Below are 17,959 nucleotides of genomic sequence, written 5' to 3'. Positions count from 1 at the left end.
ATATAATCATATATAAAATCACCACTAATTATCAATATAATTTATTAATTACAAATACAAGTATCTCTGGAGTTGCCTTTGTGGCTCAGTGGATTAGGAACCCCACTAGTATCTATGAGGATATAGGTTCAATCTCTGGCCTCACTCAGTGTGTTAAGGATCCAGTGTTGCCATGAGCTGTGGTGCAGGTCACAGATGTGGCTTGGATCGCATGTTGCTATGGCTGTGGTATAACACATTTGATAAAGAAGAAGTGAAACTGCCTCCCCCTGGCTTGTGTATTTGTATGTGTGAGGGAATATAGGAAATTAGGGAGCCCAGCAATTTCCCCAGCTCCATGCTACTCTGTGATTGCTCCAAGCCACCGTGATCACTCACCTGGGTGACTGCAGTTGCCTTCTACCTGCTTTCCTTCCCTTAGAGACTATTCTCAAAACTGGATCAGAGCACTTCTTTGAGAATTATTGGAAAAGTAATTGAAAAAAATACCCCGTATAGTAGACCTTAAAGACACAGAGAAAGAAAATAGGAGAGAAAAGATAAGGAAGTCAGAGGAACTGTCCCAAGACAAAAGCATTAGACTAACAAGAGTTTCCAGAAAGAGAAAATAGGAAATGTCAGGAAATTATAAAAGAGATAAAATAGGGAAGCACCCTAGAACTGAAGGACATGGGTCTTCAGTGTGAAACCCTCTTGAGGGCTTAGGGCAAGGCAGTCACAATGAAATGGGTCACACATGAAGGGCCAGCAGGCAGCAGGGCTCTGGTGTTCTCAACAGCAACCCAGAAAGGGGAAGAAAAGTAAGACATCCTCCAGGAACAAGACAATGATTTCCATCCTAGGATTCTCCATTCAAAGTATCAATCAAGTATAAAGACATTTATTTCAGACTTGCCATGTTTCCAAAATCTCTTCGCTTGTCCACCCTTTCTCAAGAACACATGATGGGACATGCCCCCATTCGGTTAAGGGAGTAAACAGTATTAGAAGTAATGGGATATAGGCAGCAGGAAACCCAACAGAGGAGGGAGACCAAGAGAATTCACAGAACAAGGACAAAATGAAGTCCCAAGATAACAGTTCTACAGTAATTCCAGAGAGCAGTGTAAATGTGTATTTCAGTTTAATTTTCTTTAAAAGTTATTTTTTAAATTTATGAGCATCTGAAAAAAGCCTTCACACTATGTTTAGATATAAAGATCATAATTACTATTCCTTATAGGTATATACTTCTTTTTTTCCCTTTTTTAAAATTAAAGTATAGCTGGATTACAATGTGCCAATTTCTGCTATACAACTAAGTGGCTCAGTCATTTATATGTATCAAATGTACATTCTTTTTCTCACATTATCTTCCATCATGTTCTATCTCAAGAGACTGGATATTGTTCCCTGTGCTGTACAATAGGACCTCATTGCTTATCCATTCTAAATACAGTGGTTTGCATCTACTAACCCCAAACTCCTATAGTTTAGAGTCAGTACAGGACAATGAGAAGATCATGGTACAGTGTTGCTGTAATGGCATGTGTGAAACCACTAGCAGTATAGTAGCTACAAGCAATTTTTTCAACATTTTATCATATAGCAAACTGTGAGATAGGTCAATTCTTCAATTCTTCAACTATTATTACTCTCATTTTATACATAGGATAGCTAAGGATCAGAGTAGCTACACAGACTTACAGCTATAAGTTCATGCAGCTCTTAAATTGCTTAACAAAGATTCAAACTAATATGGGTCTTCTGTTTTCAAGACCAGGCCCTAAAATTTCCCCTGAGTAAAATGGAACAAGTAATTAAACTAGTTGTTAGGGCTATAGTAAAATAACATAACTAGCTATAAAACAGATATAGTAAAAACTTTATAGAGGTAAATACAGCAATATTAATGTTTAGCTAGGTACCTGTTAATAAACTGATAAGCATTCCCACAAATAAAGTTGCCAAAGTTCCCACCGTGCTGAAGTACAAATACGATAAAGAATACCAGTTATCCATCAGTGGAGTCCTAAGAGAGAGCAAAAGCATAACTGTAAGATTTCATGCAGTGCTACCAGCAACTAAGAGTAAGTGTCAATAAGCCGCATGGCAAATATAATCATATTTTTTAAGGTCCAAATCTGCTGTTCCCATTTTATCTTATTGGATCAGGAATTAGAAATATGACTTAACCTTGACCACATACTGTAATACTTAATGTCTATGTTTACTCATGCAACTCTGTGTTGTGTCCCAGGCACTGTTCTTGTCCTAAGAAAGTCTAGTGTAAAAAAAAAAAAAAAAAAAAAAAAAAAAAAAAACATGGATAAGGTGGTTCTCGCCCTCAGAAAGGTTACATTCTAATACAGAAATGTAATGAATAAGTAAACAAATTAATAAACATAATAATTGCCACTGGTGGAAAGTGTGTAAGGAAAATGAGAGAAGGTAATGTGACATTAACAGGGTGGAAAGGAGGAATTAGGCTTCAAGGAGTAGTTAGGGAAAGCCTTTGTGAAGAAGTGACTTTTGAACTGAGATCTGAATAACAAAAGTCACATTCTTTCTCCCAGGACACACTTTAAAAGGACACACTGGTCTCAAAAGGCTTCATTCTAGGCAAGCCAGAACTGGGGCAATACTTTAGGGAAAGTGGATTCATTTTTGCTTTCCTTGGATGTATCCATGGTTCTGTGCTTTCAGGCTGGAGATGAATATATTCACTAAGGATAGTCTTGCCCTCACACTCACTATAAGGTGTGACAGTGAGGTACCAAAAGGTATATCATTTCATTAAATCAGATCACATCAGTATCCAAAAGCTCCAAAGTGTCCTGCATAACTGAAAACTCTAGTAGGAAGATCATGGCTGTAACTCATTGCCAAGGCTCTATGGATCTGGACCCTTTAAAACTGTACAAAGAGCAATTATCCAGTATATTTGCATAAACTGTAACTTGTAGTTGGTAAAGGCCATACTTCAAAAACTACATATGCAATGTATCTTTTATAATTTTGCTTTTCATTTTTAAAGTTTTTCAGTTAACAAAAACAATTTTTCATTCAACTAGAGCCAGTTTTTGGCAGCATTTACCCATAATAGAATTTTTTTGTTCTTCCTATTCAAGTCATCTCTGCATCTGTAGGTGAGGTAGAAGTTTCTATTAAAATTAAGAAAAAATGGCATTTTTTGCTATTTCTGAACAAAATGTAACAGCCAGAAATCCACATGGAATCCACCCTTTTCAAAATTAGGCAAAAATCAGTGTTGCAGGCAAGACAAAAAGTGACCAGGGTTCTCTACCTGTCACACATATTTTTTAAAACATGACATTATAAAGCTCCATTCAATACCTTTCAATGTTGTGTACTTGAAAAGCACTGGTAGAAAATGGCACTTCTGTGGTTGTCATCCAATTTGTCCCATTGTATGTGCTGTTACAGCCATAGGTTTCAAGGCTTAATGGCATAGTTCTCTCAGGAAGTGGAGGATAAAGTTGAGCTCCAATTCCGACCCACAAAGAAATGGCAAATCCAGCCAGCAGACCAACAAGGGCTCCCTGCAAAACAGGAGTGCTTTTCAAAGAAAAAGAATACAGTTTGCTTTGAAGTGGAAATTAATATTAGAAGGTTAAGTTTAACATGGTCCAAGCCAAATTTACCAGCTCCCCCTCCTAAAACTATTCTCCTTTGTAAGCTCCCTGCCTCTTGCCAAGGGCAGCATGGGTCCCTGGTCCCTCAGTCCAGAGTCCTGAGGTCTCTGGAACCCCATTCCCTATTTCCTATCCCTATCTAGCTAATCACTGATGCCTGTCCATTTTTCTTTTCATTGTCTCATAATTCCATTTCTTCCACTCTGTTTCCAAGGCCAGCACTCTGTTCTGGCTTCTTTGCCTCTTTATATCCAATAACTACAACAGTCATGCAATTGACTCCAGGACAATTGTTCCCTTTGTTTTTATTTAATCTGTGAAAAAAAAAATGGCACACCACATGAGCAACAGACTATGAAGAAGAAAGCATCCACAGAGGTTAATCCTATACTTAACAAGATGTATAGCTATAATTGTGCTACAGGAAAACTAGGGGAGAAATGGCAAGCACTTTTCACAAATGACTGCAATGGTGCATACAATCAAACCAAGTCTTTATAGAGATAAGCGGAAATATTTTCTCTGAAGACATTGGTTTCCCAATCTTTAGAAGGCTTGAGTTCCCCACTCTTGCTGTTCACCAGTACTCCAGGCATTTTTACAGTTTTTGAATGATGTACACCCTCATTCCAAATAATGAGAACAAAAGCAAACCTTGAGGTGGGAAGCCCCTTCCTCTGTAGCAAAATTTCTCCCCTTTCTTTAATAATGATCAGGGACTTCCCTGGTAACCTAGTTGTCCAGTCAAATTCGACATGCCATGAGCATAGCAAAAAAAAAAAAAAAAAAAAAAAAAAAAAAAAGAAGAAGAAGAATGATCAGTTAGGGCAGCCTGTGCCTTGGGCTCCATATAGAGAGAACAGCAGAGAATATTTGAAGTAAGGGGGAAAACATAAGCAAAATTGTAGGGTAGGAAAAAAAAAATGATGTGTTGCTGGGAGAACAGAAGGCTGCTGATGAAATCAGAGGGTGTATTCTGAGGAAGAGGACTGTGAGCTCTTTCATTAGGCTGTGAACCTTTGAGAACAGAATTAGGTTTCTTTTTTGGGGTGCCCCAACACTTGTCACAGTGCTAGACATGCAGCAGGCATGCAATACATGCCTTTGAGTAGCATGAAGCTGGAATAGCAGTGTGGCTAGCTGTAGACAGGTCAGACTTGCTTACTCTCAGCATTGTGCATGGCTTGATGTAGGATCCACAAAATTATAGATGCCAGGAGAGCAGAAATACTCAGTGTTCTGTATCCCCAGGACAGTATGCCCCAGAAATAACCAATGAATAAATGAATGAGATAATGAGAGGAAGGAAAGGAAGAAAAAAGGAAAGAAGGGAGAAGGAGAAGCAAAGGAAGGGAAGGTGGGAAGAAGAGAGGGAACGGGAGGGAGGGAGAAAGTCAATTTCAAAGTAAGGATAGGTAGGTAATCTGTGGATGAAAAATGTGGATATAGTGAAAAGAGATACTTCCTATGACAAGAATAATGGATCTCCCTTCCCCTGCAAAAGGGTGTGTTGGACCTGGTCAGCTACAGTATTTCTGGAGGCAACTCATGGTGGCAATAAATGTCAAAAATCAAAAGTCAGTCTTCTTTTAATGTTTCAGGCACTCAACAAACCACTATGCATTTACTAATGCAAAGAATCTAATCAAGTCTTCAATATTCTGAGGTGGACACAAACTGCTCTCTTTCATTGAGACTAATTTCTATCAAACTAGCCTTTCAAATGAAACTTCATTGAGAATTATTATTAATTATAATAACAATGATAAAGTCCTTATTAGTATTTTCCTTACCAATTCCTGATGACACATGAAGAAAATGGAATTCTAATGTAAAGTCATACAGACAGATATCCAAAAAGCACATGAAAAGATGCTCAACATCACTAATTATTAGAGAAATGCAAATCAAAACTACAATGAGTTATCACTTCACATCAGTCAGAATGGCCATCATCAAAAAGGCTACAAACAGGAGTTCCCATCATGGCTCAGTGGTTAATGAACCCGACTAGTATCCATGTGGATGCAGGTTCAATCCCTGGCCTTGCTCAGTGGGTTAAGGATCCGGTGTGTTGCCATAAGCTGTGGGGTAGGTCGCAGATGCAGGTCAGATCCCATGTTGCTGTGGCTGTGGTGTAGGCTGTCACCTACAGCTCTGATTCGACCCATAGCCTGGGAACTTCCATATGCTATGGGTGTGGCCCTAAAAAAAAAAAAAAAAAAAAAAAAAAAGGGTCTACAAACAGTAAATGCTGGAGAGGGTGTAGAGAAAATGGAACCCTCCTACATTGTTGGTGGAAATGTAAATTGGTGCAGCCGCTACGGAGAACAGTATGGAGCTTCCTTTAAAAACTAAATATAGGAGTTCTCTCTGTGGTGCAATGGGATTGGCAGCATCTCTGGAGACCCGGGATGCAGGTTCAATCCCCAGCCTGGCACAGTGGGTTAAGGATCCAGTGTTGCTATGGGTGCAGCATAGGTTGCAACTGTGGCTCGTTATCTGACCCCTGGCCTAGGAACTCCATATTCCATGGGGTGGCCAAAAAAAAACCCTAAATACAGAACTGTCATATGATCCAGCAATCGCACTCTGGAGAAAAACATAACTTGAAAAGATGCATGCACCTCATTGTCCACTGAAGCACTGTTCACAATAGCCAAGACATGGAAGCAACCTAAATGTCTATCAACAGAGGAATGGACAAAGAAGATGTGGTATATATATATATATATATATATATATATATATATATATATAAATATTATGTGAATATTATTGGTAAGGAAAATACTAATAAGGACTTTATCACTGTTATTATAATTAATAATAATTCTCAATGAAGTTTCATTTGAAAGGCTATTTTGATAGAAATTAGTCTCAATGAAAGAGAGCAGTTTATGTCCACCTCAGAATATATATATATAATGGAATATTACTCAGCCATAAAAAAGAATGAGATAATGTCATTTGCAGCAACATGGATGGACCTAGATATGCTAAGTATGGTTGGTCGGACAGAAAAAGACAAATATCATATTAAATCACTAATATGTGGAATCTAATAAAAATGATACTAAAGAACTTATTCATAAAACAGGAACAGTCAAAGATTTTGACACCAAACTTATTGTTACCAAAGGTGACAGGTTGTGGGAAGGGATAAAATGGGAGGTTGGGACTGACATATTCCCACTACTATATATGGAATGGTTGGGTAACAAGGACCTACTATATAGCCCAGGGAAATCTACTCAATACTCTGTAGTGACCTACATGGGAAAAGAATTTGAAAAGGAATGGATATATGTATATATATTACTGATTCACATTGCTGTAGATCTGAAACTAACACAACATTTGAAGTCAACTATACCCCAATAAAATTTTAAATAAATAAATAAATTTAAAATCATAGTCCTATAGTTATTCTACATCTGTCTGAAACAATCATACATACATTAGCCTTTTTCTGAACCTCAGTTTACAGCAGGACTGAACCAGTGGAGTTTCTCCTAGCTCAGAGGAATAATTTCAATTTCACTTTTTCTAAACAAAAGACTCAGTATTTCAAAGCATAGATATATCTGTATAGAAGAACAGAGCTATTCACCTCTTTCTGAATACAGTTCCCAATTATGATCACCCTTACGGGTCTAGAACCGTATCGTTGGAGCTGTACCTTTAAATATCAGAAGTATAAATTTTCTGACCAAAGTGGTGAAGATCTTTTGCTGTTGCTTCTCTTTGCTATACTTTGGCTATCATTAGTTATCTCCAACTCTACTGCCCTGAAACTTTTCATATCTGAGCCTGTCCATCTCTTTTAAACCCTAGTGATTAACTTTCAAGGAGGGAAAAAAGATAAATGCGTAAAAATGGTGTTCCTTTAGTTATTATTATTATTATATATGTTATCTTATAATATACATCCTTTAGTGATGTATTGTTCTGGGAGTTTCCATTTTGTTTCACACATGCAGGGTCCCAGTACATAGTACATTCATTCTGCACCCCAGTAAAGTCAATGTGAGTAATTTAAGTCATCAAGGTAAGTCAATAATGACAGATATCAAAGGAATCATATATTTACAAATAAGAAAAAATTAGAGATGCTACTATAGTTGGGAAAGTAAGCTTTATACGTTTTCATTTTTTATACTTACAATTGAGTTGGAAAACGGAACCAAAATCCCCAAAGCAAACAAGCCCATAAGCGGTCCACCAACCATGCCAAATATGCTGAGTGCTGCCTATAAAAATTAGAAAAAGTCATCAATCAGCAATTTCAAATCCAAAGTTAAAATGTTTAAAGATATATCAATAGGATGGGTATTTAATGTTTTCAGCTTCCTCATGAAAATCATGGCAGCCTTGCTGTTGACGAAGAGGTAATCAGAACTTGGAAGCTTTGCTTCTTAGTCTCGAGTTCCATCTGTTCATCAGGAACCCTCATTAAAAGAAACAAAATGTAAAAAGGATAGAGAATAATGAGACAAGTGGGCGCTACTTCCTGGCCGTGTTCTTGCAGACATTAATAATCAACTATATCACTCCTTTGTGCCTTGGTAGTTTCAAAACTTTCCACAAAACAAGATTATGGATAAGTACTGCTAAGTGACCAGTGATGGAAATGAAACCCAGTGCTATCCTTGATTCCCTAAGGATAGACCTAGAATGAGAAATATGATTTATAGAAAAAAAGATTGAGCAAATCATGTAGCAAGAGATTTAAATCTAATTGGCTAATTGCAACCTTTGCTTTGATGTATAAATGCCAAAATCATGATAGTGAAAAAAATTTACAGTGTTTAGAATGGAGAAATGCAAATAGCTGAATCTTCAAGAAATATGAATTCACAATATTCAAATGGCCAATTTTTTAGCTTGGAGAGAACCATAAAAGAAGAATTAGGGACACACCAGTCTGTCCACAGAGTAAGGGGGACAGATAGAAGAGAATAAACAAATCAAAGAAAAAATATCAAGTCAAGAAAAATTTTAGAGGGTATAGACTGCAGTCCTGGATTTGAAAAAAAAAAAAGGCTACACTATGGAGTAGGGAAAGAAGTAAAGATAATGACAAAGGAGAACTAGTATTTGAGGAGTATACGGAGTCAGGATATGAACCTAAGGAGTCATTTACCAACATCTCTTGAGCCAGAGTCCACTAGGAAAGAAGGTAGACCTCACTGCAAAATGTGAAAGAAGTCAATTGGCCCAGGTAGCAGGCTACAGCCAGTTTGGGGGATACAAGGAATATATATCCCCAAAATATCCGTCTCAGGAAATAAGACCTAGGTTACAGATGAAGCAAGGAAGAATTGGCTTGGAGCTATGATGACTTTCCTAGAAATCTCATTATACATATTTAGGCCAGATGTGGTTTATGGAAAAAAAAGGGAATCAGCCACAGTAAGAGCTATAGTAATAAAGTAGACTAAAGAGGAAAGCACATTAATAAGCATTGTATTGGTTATGGTTAAGGTATACCAGGTAAGCTTAGACTTGTCTGAACCTAATTCATCCATTCATTCATTCATATAATCAAAATGAGATCACACTATTTGAACAACTGGTATTCTCTAAGCAACAACTAACCAGAAAGGACCTAAGTCATAGGTCTGAAGAAGAAGCCTGGAGGACTTGTTTTGCCCAGCATGAACCCTCAAGTTTCTGGATCATGTGGAGGCCCAAGAGTCCCAGAAGAAGAGCCCAGGTAGCCATGGAAATTTCATGGATAGTTTAGGTTGATCAGATATGTAGATATTTATGAACCAATATATAAATAGGTACCTTCGACCTGAATTTGAAAAATGTCTACTTTGCCCTGGGCATAGAAGTAGGCATCAGATATTTGATACAGTATCAAACAACCATGTCATAGTCCTCACCTTCAAGCAATTACAAACTATTTAGTAAAACAGACATTAAATAAATAAATACAATAAAGTATCATAATGGGAATGATAAGAGAAATACAAAGTGCTCTGGGAACATTTGGCAGAGGGAGCTCAAACCTATCCAGGGAACTGAAAGGGCCTTTTTGAAAAATAATGTTTAACTTGAAAATTAAACTTAGGCAGTTGGAGACAGGAGACAGCATCCATGCTAAGGCCTGGACGATAAAAACAGTGAAGGACACACAAGGTTCAGAAAAAGGTTATTCCAAAGATTAGTCTGTCTTTTCCATTCCAACTCCTCCAAAGAAGTGAGACAGAGCTTTCCAACATAAAAAAAATGCTCTCTAACAAAAATTTAGCAAATTCCACAGAACATGAGAAGGACACCTCAGGTGATAAAAAACATATTTCCATTCACAGGAAAATGGAATAGGTGTACTTTTCCCTATTCCTCCTGCTAATAAAACTAAAACCCCAGACATTGCATATGAAACAAACATCAGAAGCATCTGAAAGGTGGAGAGAAGGCAGACTAGCTAGGACTTTGGGACCTAAAAAACAATGCAATGGTGAGTTCTCTGAGTTTAATCTTTGCCCCATATATTTGTCTTAGAGATGAAGAAGCTGACAATCCAGAAATGAAAAACAGATTCAGGTCAAAAAAACTCAGTAAAATCCAGTTCTCTCTAGTCATAAGACTGGTAAAGGAGCAACTTAGCAAGAAAGAAAACTTTTAGACAATAACTTCTATATTCCAGCCAAATGCCACAAAATTAACTGTTCCTCCACGTACACAGTCTAGAAAAGGCCAAGTAGGGAGCCTAGATTACATACCCATCATCCTATAACAAGGCAGTCCTTCCCCTTCCTGCTTGGGCAATGTTCCTGGAGGCCTAATGGAGAATCAGAACTTTCACCATTGCCCAGCAAGAACAAGACCACCACCACTACAGTGCAGTGGAGATTACTCTCATCTAGGAAAATAAGAAGCTCCTCCCTTGGGTATCAGCAGAGACCAAAAAATCTGGACTTCGACCTCCACCTGACAGTAATGAGGCAGCACCCTCCCTTACACTGTTGAAGTGGGTATCAAAGAAAACAAACCAAAACAGAAGGTGTACATAAGATCCAGAGCCTAATCACATAATATGAAAATGTCCAGGGTCCAAATGAAATTCACTTTGCAGAGTAGGAACTAGGAAGATCTCAAACTGAATGGAAAAAGACAATCAATAAATACCAATATAAGTGGCAGATATATTAGAATTACTTCACAAAATTTTAAAGAAGCCATGATAAAACTGCTTCAGCAATTAGAACATACTTAAAGCAAATGAAAAAGCAGAAGTCTTTAGCAAAAAAAAAAAAAAAAAGTTTCAACAAAAACATAGATGATATAAAGAACTACACTGAAATATTTATAACTGAAAAATATAATAACTTAAATAAAAGTCTCAATGGACGAATTCAACAGCAGACTGGAGGGGACAGAGGAAAGAATCAGTGAACTGGAAGACAGAACAAAAAAATTAATCAATATGAAAAATAGAGGAAAGAGACTTTAAAAAATTAGTCACCAGAACCTGTGCAAATACAACAAAAAATATAACATTCATGTCATCAGAGTCTTAAGTGAGAAAAGAAAGAGAGTGGGGCTGAAAATTACTCAAAAAAAAAAATGACCTTCCCCAATTTTACAAGAGACACAAACCTACAGATTCATAAGTGGAGCAAACTTCAAATGGAATAAACCTAAAGAAATACATAGCAAGACACATGGTAATTAAACTTCTGATATCTTCAAAGAAAAATTCTGAAAGCAGCTGGGGCAGGGGAGGGGATGGGGGGAATGACATCCTACCTGTAGAGCAATTAGAACAGCAGTAGATGTCTCCCTAAAAATAGTGGAAGACAGAAGAAAGTGGTGCAGTATTTTTCAAGTGTTAGAAAAAAAAGAACTATCAACTCAGAATCTTATTCCCTGCAAAAATATTCTTTGGGAACAAAGGAGAAATAAATGTATTCTCAGATGAAGGGAAAGAGAATTTGTTGCCAGCAGACCTCCACTAATGAATGACTAAAGGAAGTTCTCTAAACAGAAAGGAAATAACAAAAAGAAGGATCCTTGAAACATTAGAAAGAAAGAAAGAACACAATAAGCAAAAATATGGGCAAAACTTTCCTCTTCAGTTTTTTTTTTTTTGATAATTTTTTTTATTTTCCCACTGTACATCAAGGGGGTCAGGTTATCCTCTTCAGTTTTGTAAATTATGTTTAACATTTGAAGCAAAAATCATAACATTGCCTAATGTAATTCAAAATGTATGTAAGACTAAATATTTAAGATAATTGTATTATAAAGTAGGTAAATAGACATGAATGGAGGTAAAGTCTCTATACTTTATTCAAACTTGTAAAAGGACAAAACAAGTAGATTATGATGTTGTGTGTGTGTGTATATACCTAAAGTAACAACTAAAAATGCTATACTAAGGTACAAACACAAAGCAATATAGATAAATCAAAATGGGGTTCTAAAATATGTTTAAGTATCCCACAGGAAGCCAGGGGATAAAAAGAAAACAAAAAGGAAAAACATAAAACAAAATATGGCAGGCTTAAGCCCTAACACGCTAATAATGACACTAAATTTTAAAGATCTAAATACACCAATAAAAAGATAGAAATTGGCACACTGAATTTAAAAACATGACCCAATTCTATGATATATACCAAAAAACTCATTTGAAATATAGTAATATAGCAAGCTCAAAGTAGGATGAAAAAAAACTACGCAACCATTAATCCAAGGAAGAAGTAATTATATTAATATTAGATAAATTAGACTCCAGACAAATAAAATTATAAGAGGAGGACATTATATAATGCTAAAAGGATTAATTCATCAAGAAGACATAGAAATCCCAAACGTATACAAACCAAACAAGACAGGACAGGAAAATCTCCAAATATTGGAAACTAAGTAACATATTTTTAAATAATCCATGGGTCAAAAGGACATGTCAAAGGAAATTTAAAAATACAAATACAAAATAAGAAAAGTTGTGGGATATAGCTAAACCAGTGCTGAGGGGGAAAATTTAGCAATTAGTGCACACACTATAAAAAAGTCTCAAATCAATACTCTAAGGTCTCACTTCAAGGAGAACGAAATAGGAGTTCCTGTCCTGGTGCAGTGGAAACGAATCTGACTAGAACCATGAGGTTGCAGGTTCGAACCCTGGCCTCACTTAGTGTTACACATCCAGCGTTGCCGTGAGCTGTGGTGTAGGTTGCAGATGCAGCTCGGATCCGGCATTGCTGTGGCTCCGGCGTAGGCCAGCAGCTAGAGCTCCAATTAGACCCCTAGCCTGGGAACCTCCATATGCTGTGGGTGTGGCTCTAAAAAGATTTAAAATAAAAAAAAAGAAGAAGAAGAACAAAATAAACCCAGAGCAAGCCAAAGGAAAAAAAATAATACAGATAATAATTAAAAGAAATGATTGAAACTTGCAAAAAAAAAAAAAAGAAAGAAATAATTGAGAACAGAAAAACAATATGGAAAATCAATGAGACAAGAAGCTAGTTCTTGAAAATATCAATAAGCCTACAACAAGACTGAAAAAAAAGAGATAAAAGATAAAATTACCAATATTAAGAATAAAACAGGAGATATCACCACAGACCCTGCAAACATCGAAAGTATAATAAGGCAATACTATGAACAACTCTACACACATAAATTTGGCAACTTAGAAGAAATGGACCAATTCCTTGAAAACACAAACTACCACAATTCACCCAATATAAAACAGATCATGAGAATAGCTCAGCAATAGTAAGGAAGTTGAATTCATAATTTTTACACTCCCAAAAAAGGAATACCCTAGCCCACATGGTATCACCAGAGTATTCTACCAAACATTTGAAGAAGAGTTAACACCAATTTTACACAATCTATTCTTCCCAATTTATTTTATGAAGGTGGTATGACCCTAATATCAAAGCCAAACAAAGACATTACAAAAAAAGAACTACAGATCAGTCTATCTCATGAATATTGATGCAAAAAAATTTAACAAAATATCAGCAAATGGAATTCATCAATATAAAAATAACTGTATGCCATGACCAAATGAAGTTTATTCCAGGAATGCAAAGCTGGTTCAACATTTGAAAATCAGTGTAACACATTACATCAAAAGCTAAAAAAGAAAATCATATCGTCATATTGACTGATGCAGAAAAAAAAACTGACAAAATTCAATACCAATTTATGATAAAAACTCTCAGAAAAATAAGAATAGAGTGGAATTTCCTTGACTTGTTAAAGGGCATCTACAAAAATCCTATAGCTAATGCCTTCAATAATGAATCACGGACTGCTTTTCTCATTCAGACTGGGAAACAAAGCAAAGATGTCCACTCTCAACATTCTTATTCAACATGACATGGAGGCTGAAGTCAGGGCAATAGGAAAGAAAAGGTACACACACAGATTAGAAAAGAAGATATAAACCTGTCCCTATTTGAAGATGACATGATTTTCTGTGTGGGAAATCCCAGGAACTAATAAGTAAGTTTGGCAAGGTTACAGGATACAAATAAATACACAAAAATCAAGTGTATTTCTATGTATTAACAAACATATGGACACCAACATTAAAAATACAATACCATTTACAATCGCTCAAAAAAAAAAAAAAAAACCCAGAAATACTTAGGTGTAAATCTAACTATATATAAACGGGGCTTGTGTACAGAAAGTTACACCGTGGTGGTGGAAAAAAACTGGAAAAGAGCTAAAATAAATGAAGAGATACACTATATTCACAGATTAAATGATTCAACATGGTAAAAATGTCAGTTCTCAAATTGTTGTAAAGGTTTAACACAGAGCACTGGGAACTATGTCTAGTCACTTATGATGGAGCATGATAATGTGCGAAAAATGAATGTGTACATGTATGTGTAACTGGGTCACCATGCTGTAAAGTAGAAAAAAATTGTATTGGGGAAATAACTATTTAAAAAATAATAAAATAATATGTTCTGATTAAAAAATCTCAGCAAGGTATTTTTCTATATACAGAAGATTGTTCTAAACTTTATATGGAAAGACAAAGGAACTAGAATGGTTAAAACAATTCTGAAAAATAAGAATAAAGTGTAAAGAATTGGTACACCTGCATTCAAGATTTATTATAAAATTACAGCAATCAAGATATGTGACCTTGGCAGATGGACAGACAAATAGATCAATCAAATAGAGCGGAGAAACCACAAATAGACCACACAAATATGCCCAAATGATTTTTCACATAGGTGCAAAGGCATTCAATGGAAGAAAGACAGCTTTTACAAGTAGTGTTAGAGCAACTGGACATCTGCAAAGTAAGGGTAAAAATCAAACAACAACCTAAGTCTCATACCATCGAAGAAAACTGGGTAAAGTGTACATAAGATCTCCATGTATTATTTCTTACTACTGCATATAAGTCCATAACTATTTTAAAAGAGAAAGCTTAATTTTAAAAAATTTGAAGAATTTAGCCATCTCTCTTCCTTGGTATGTCTGTGTGTAGATATATAGAGAGGGAAGTCTGGTCACATCAACATGAAAAAAGAAGAATTTAGTGATTATGACGCAAACCTGCAAGGATTAGTTTTTACCTGCAACAAAGCTCCCATTAGTGATGCCAGCGCAGCCATTCCAATACACAGGACTCCAAACAGCACACCTATATGAATGATGTAAAAGCCATTATAAAATCCAGACCCAGAGGATTAAAATTCTCAATAGAATAAGCTTTTGATTCAAAGTGGATAATGTGACTGATGAAGATCAGCCACATATAACAGAGACAGACAAAAAAGGAAAGCAGTGTTTTTCTACAGGGTCAGCAGTGTGGAAAAAGGAAAGAAAATCCAGATATTGTGTCTTAGGATTTATTACATTCAGTTATATAAGTAAAGACTCCCTAGAATTAACTATAGGGATTTTAAAGCTACGAACTATTATGTTATTAATCTAATCCTCCTTCAACATTTGTTTACAAAGGAAGGCCTGGGTGTCTGTTTACAGTTTGCTGAAAACAGAACATAATTTAGCTCTGCTCTGTACAGCATGATGGGGGAAGGGAGTAATAAACACTGGAAATTAGAGTCTTCTCACTTTAAGTGTTCATTTCTCCTCGGAAGTGGCAATCCACACCAAGGAGTGTTTTAGGAGGTTTTGCCTTCATAATCTCCATCAACATCTACAAAACTTTCCTGTTAAACTAGCAAAAAATACTAGCAAAGAAAGTATGTTATTCCCCCTTCTACCAAATTGTTTCCCTGAAATTTATTTATAGAAATCCTCAAGCCACCACTGGTGCTCAGATTATGGGATTTTTTTTTTTTTTTCTCTTCTGGCTGTCAACATTTTACAAATTTTCTCCTAGCTCCCATCGTGGCCCATTGGAAAAGAATCTGACTAGGATCCATGAGGATGCAGGTTCAATCCCTGGCCTTGCTCAGTGGGTTAAGTATCCAGCATTGCCGTGAGCTGTGGTGTAGGTTGTGGACATGGCTCAGAACTGCCGTTGCTGTTCTTTGTGGTGTAGGCCGGCTGCTACAGCTCCTATTCGACTCCTAGCCTGGGAACCTCCACATGCTGTGGATGCAACCCTAAAAAGACAAAAAATTTCTCAAGTACACAATTTTACTTTTAAGATTACCATAGGAAAATTTACCATCTCCATTTTTATTTTTAAAGTCTTCCATTCAGTAAACATCACCTGAAATTAGTCAGGATAATTTTCCACGAATAAAATACAAAAAAGGAGACAATTTGCTCATAATAAAATAGTACATTCCTTATGTTATTTCTGTCTTATGCAAGCACTCACACCTTTCTTAAGTATAGTCAGTAAATAATTTTATTGCACCTGAATGGAAAAGCATACATTAATTTTTTTACAAAGATTTTGTTGCAATGAGTTTTTATGTTTTTGGATCCTAACATAGTGTTTCCAAGATATTTAGCTTGATTTTTCTCTATTGATAGTTCATGAACACTCACCATTATGTTTGGTTTTCTTTTTTTTTTTTTTTTTGGATTCAAAGTTATCAGAAACATTCAAATTATACACCATGTTCTTCTGTATGACATCCTTATTGCACAAACAACAAGATAATGATTTTATACAACCCTTCAAAGTGAATGAATGTCTCATCTACACTAGCCGAGTTGATTTGCTAATAATCATTATGAACATCATCTCTTGAGTACCAGCTAGTGCCTCTTGTTTTACATGAACTATCGCTAAACCTCACAGAAACTGCAAGGTATTTTTTGTTCCCATTTACCACATATAGAAAGATAGGCTCAAATGGGTTTGCTCAGGACTAAACTGAGGAAGCAAGATTGCGTCTGTCTGGCTTCAAAAGTTTCTATTCATTCTACTAAACCACAGAGTTTCAACAGTCCCATAATGAACCAGTCTAAATACCCTTTAGGAAAAGCGTGGTATCATTTTGAAATTATGCTCCAGGATTAAAATTGGGTACATAATAAAATGATGCAATGCTATTTAAATGTAGGGGACATTGAAGAATATAAATTAAGTACCTATTCCAGACTATAGTTATGGCAATAATATAGAATTATGGTTTAAAACAGAATATTATTTACTTTTTCTTTACTATTTCTATTAGTGTTATTAAGTTGAGGTTAAAGATTCTTTAAAAAAAAAAAAAAACCCATATACCCAAGATGTGAAAAATGAAGAATGAAGTACACTAGCCAGATTCCTTTGAGTCAGGACACCCAGGAGCTGATGCTAAAGAGCTTTCCATTCAACATGATATTTAACCCCGAATAAGGTCCTATGAGCTATGAATGAATTTAAGTATTCATACTGACAAAAGAGTTGAGCATTCTTTGTACAATTTTATTCCCTATCTCCCAGACAGTCTACATATGCGGATAGATAAACAAGATGGGTAGGAAATCATAATGCTCTTTTCTTCATCTGCAGTCCACATACACAGACCACGTACCTTTAACAGGCAGTGCCCTCCTATGTAATATAGAAAAAGTGAGGCTCTTGTTTCCAAATTAAGGAATTCCTTAAAACTGCGGTCTGAATTTTAGAAGGAAAAGGGTCAAATGTTTAAATGTGGCTAAGAATATCTACATAGATTTGGGAGAGGAAGAAGGTAGGAAAGAAGGACCAGCCAAATAGGACCCCTAGAAATTGTTCTTTGTGGTCACCAGACAATTAATTGTTTGTGGTGTGTCCCAAATCTTCTTCTTCTTTTTTTGTCTTTTTAGGGCTGCACCCATGGCATATGGAGATTCCCAGGCTAGGGGTCTAATCTGAGCTGTAGCTGCCAGCCTACGCCAGAGCCACAGCAATGCCAGCTCTGAGTGGT

At 36.2% G+C, this 17,959-nt stretch overlaps 1 protein-coding gene across 2 annotated transcripts in view; it reads right to left on the bottom strand.

Annotated features, from left to right (window-relative positions):
• SLC5A8 (solute carrier family 5 member 8) overlaps positions 1-17,959 on the bottom strand; it is a 115,364-nt gene that overhangs the window by 63,911 nt on the left and 33,494 nt on the right. For both annotated transcript variants that reach the window (XM_021091084.1, NM_001291414.1), the window contains 4 exon segments: positions 15,212-15,279; positions 7,802-7,888; positions 3,337-3,542; positions 1,908-2,011 (listed from right to left, as the gene is read on the bottom strand). In XM_021091084.1, coding sequence (XP_020946743.1) covers positions 1,908-2,011; positions 3,337-3,542; positions 7,802-7,888; positions 15,212-15,279 — 465 coding nt within the window.

Source organism: Sus scrofa, chromosome 5 (genome assembly GCF_000003025.6).
Source record: "Sus scrofa isolate TJ Tabasco breed Duroc chromosome 5, Sscrofa11.1, whole genome shotgun sequence".
NCBI classification, from domain to species: Eukaryota; Metazoa; Chordata; class Mammalia; order Artiodactyla; family Suidae; genus Sus; species Sus scrofa.
Note: the sequence above shows the minus strand (reverse complement) of the source record. Positions and strands in the feature narration are given on the sequence as shown.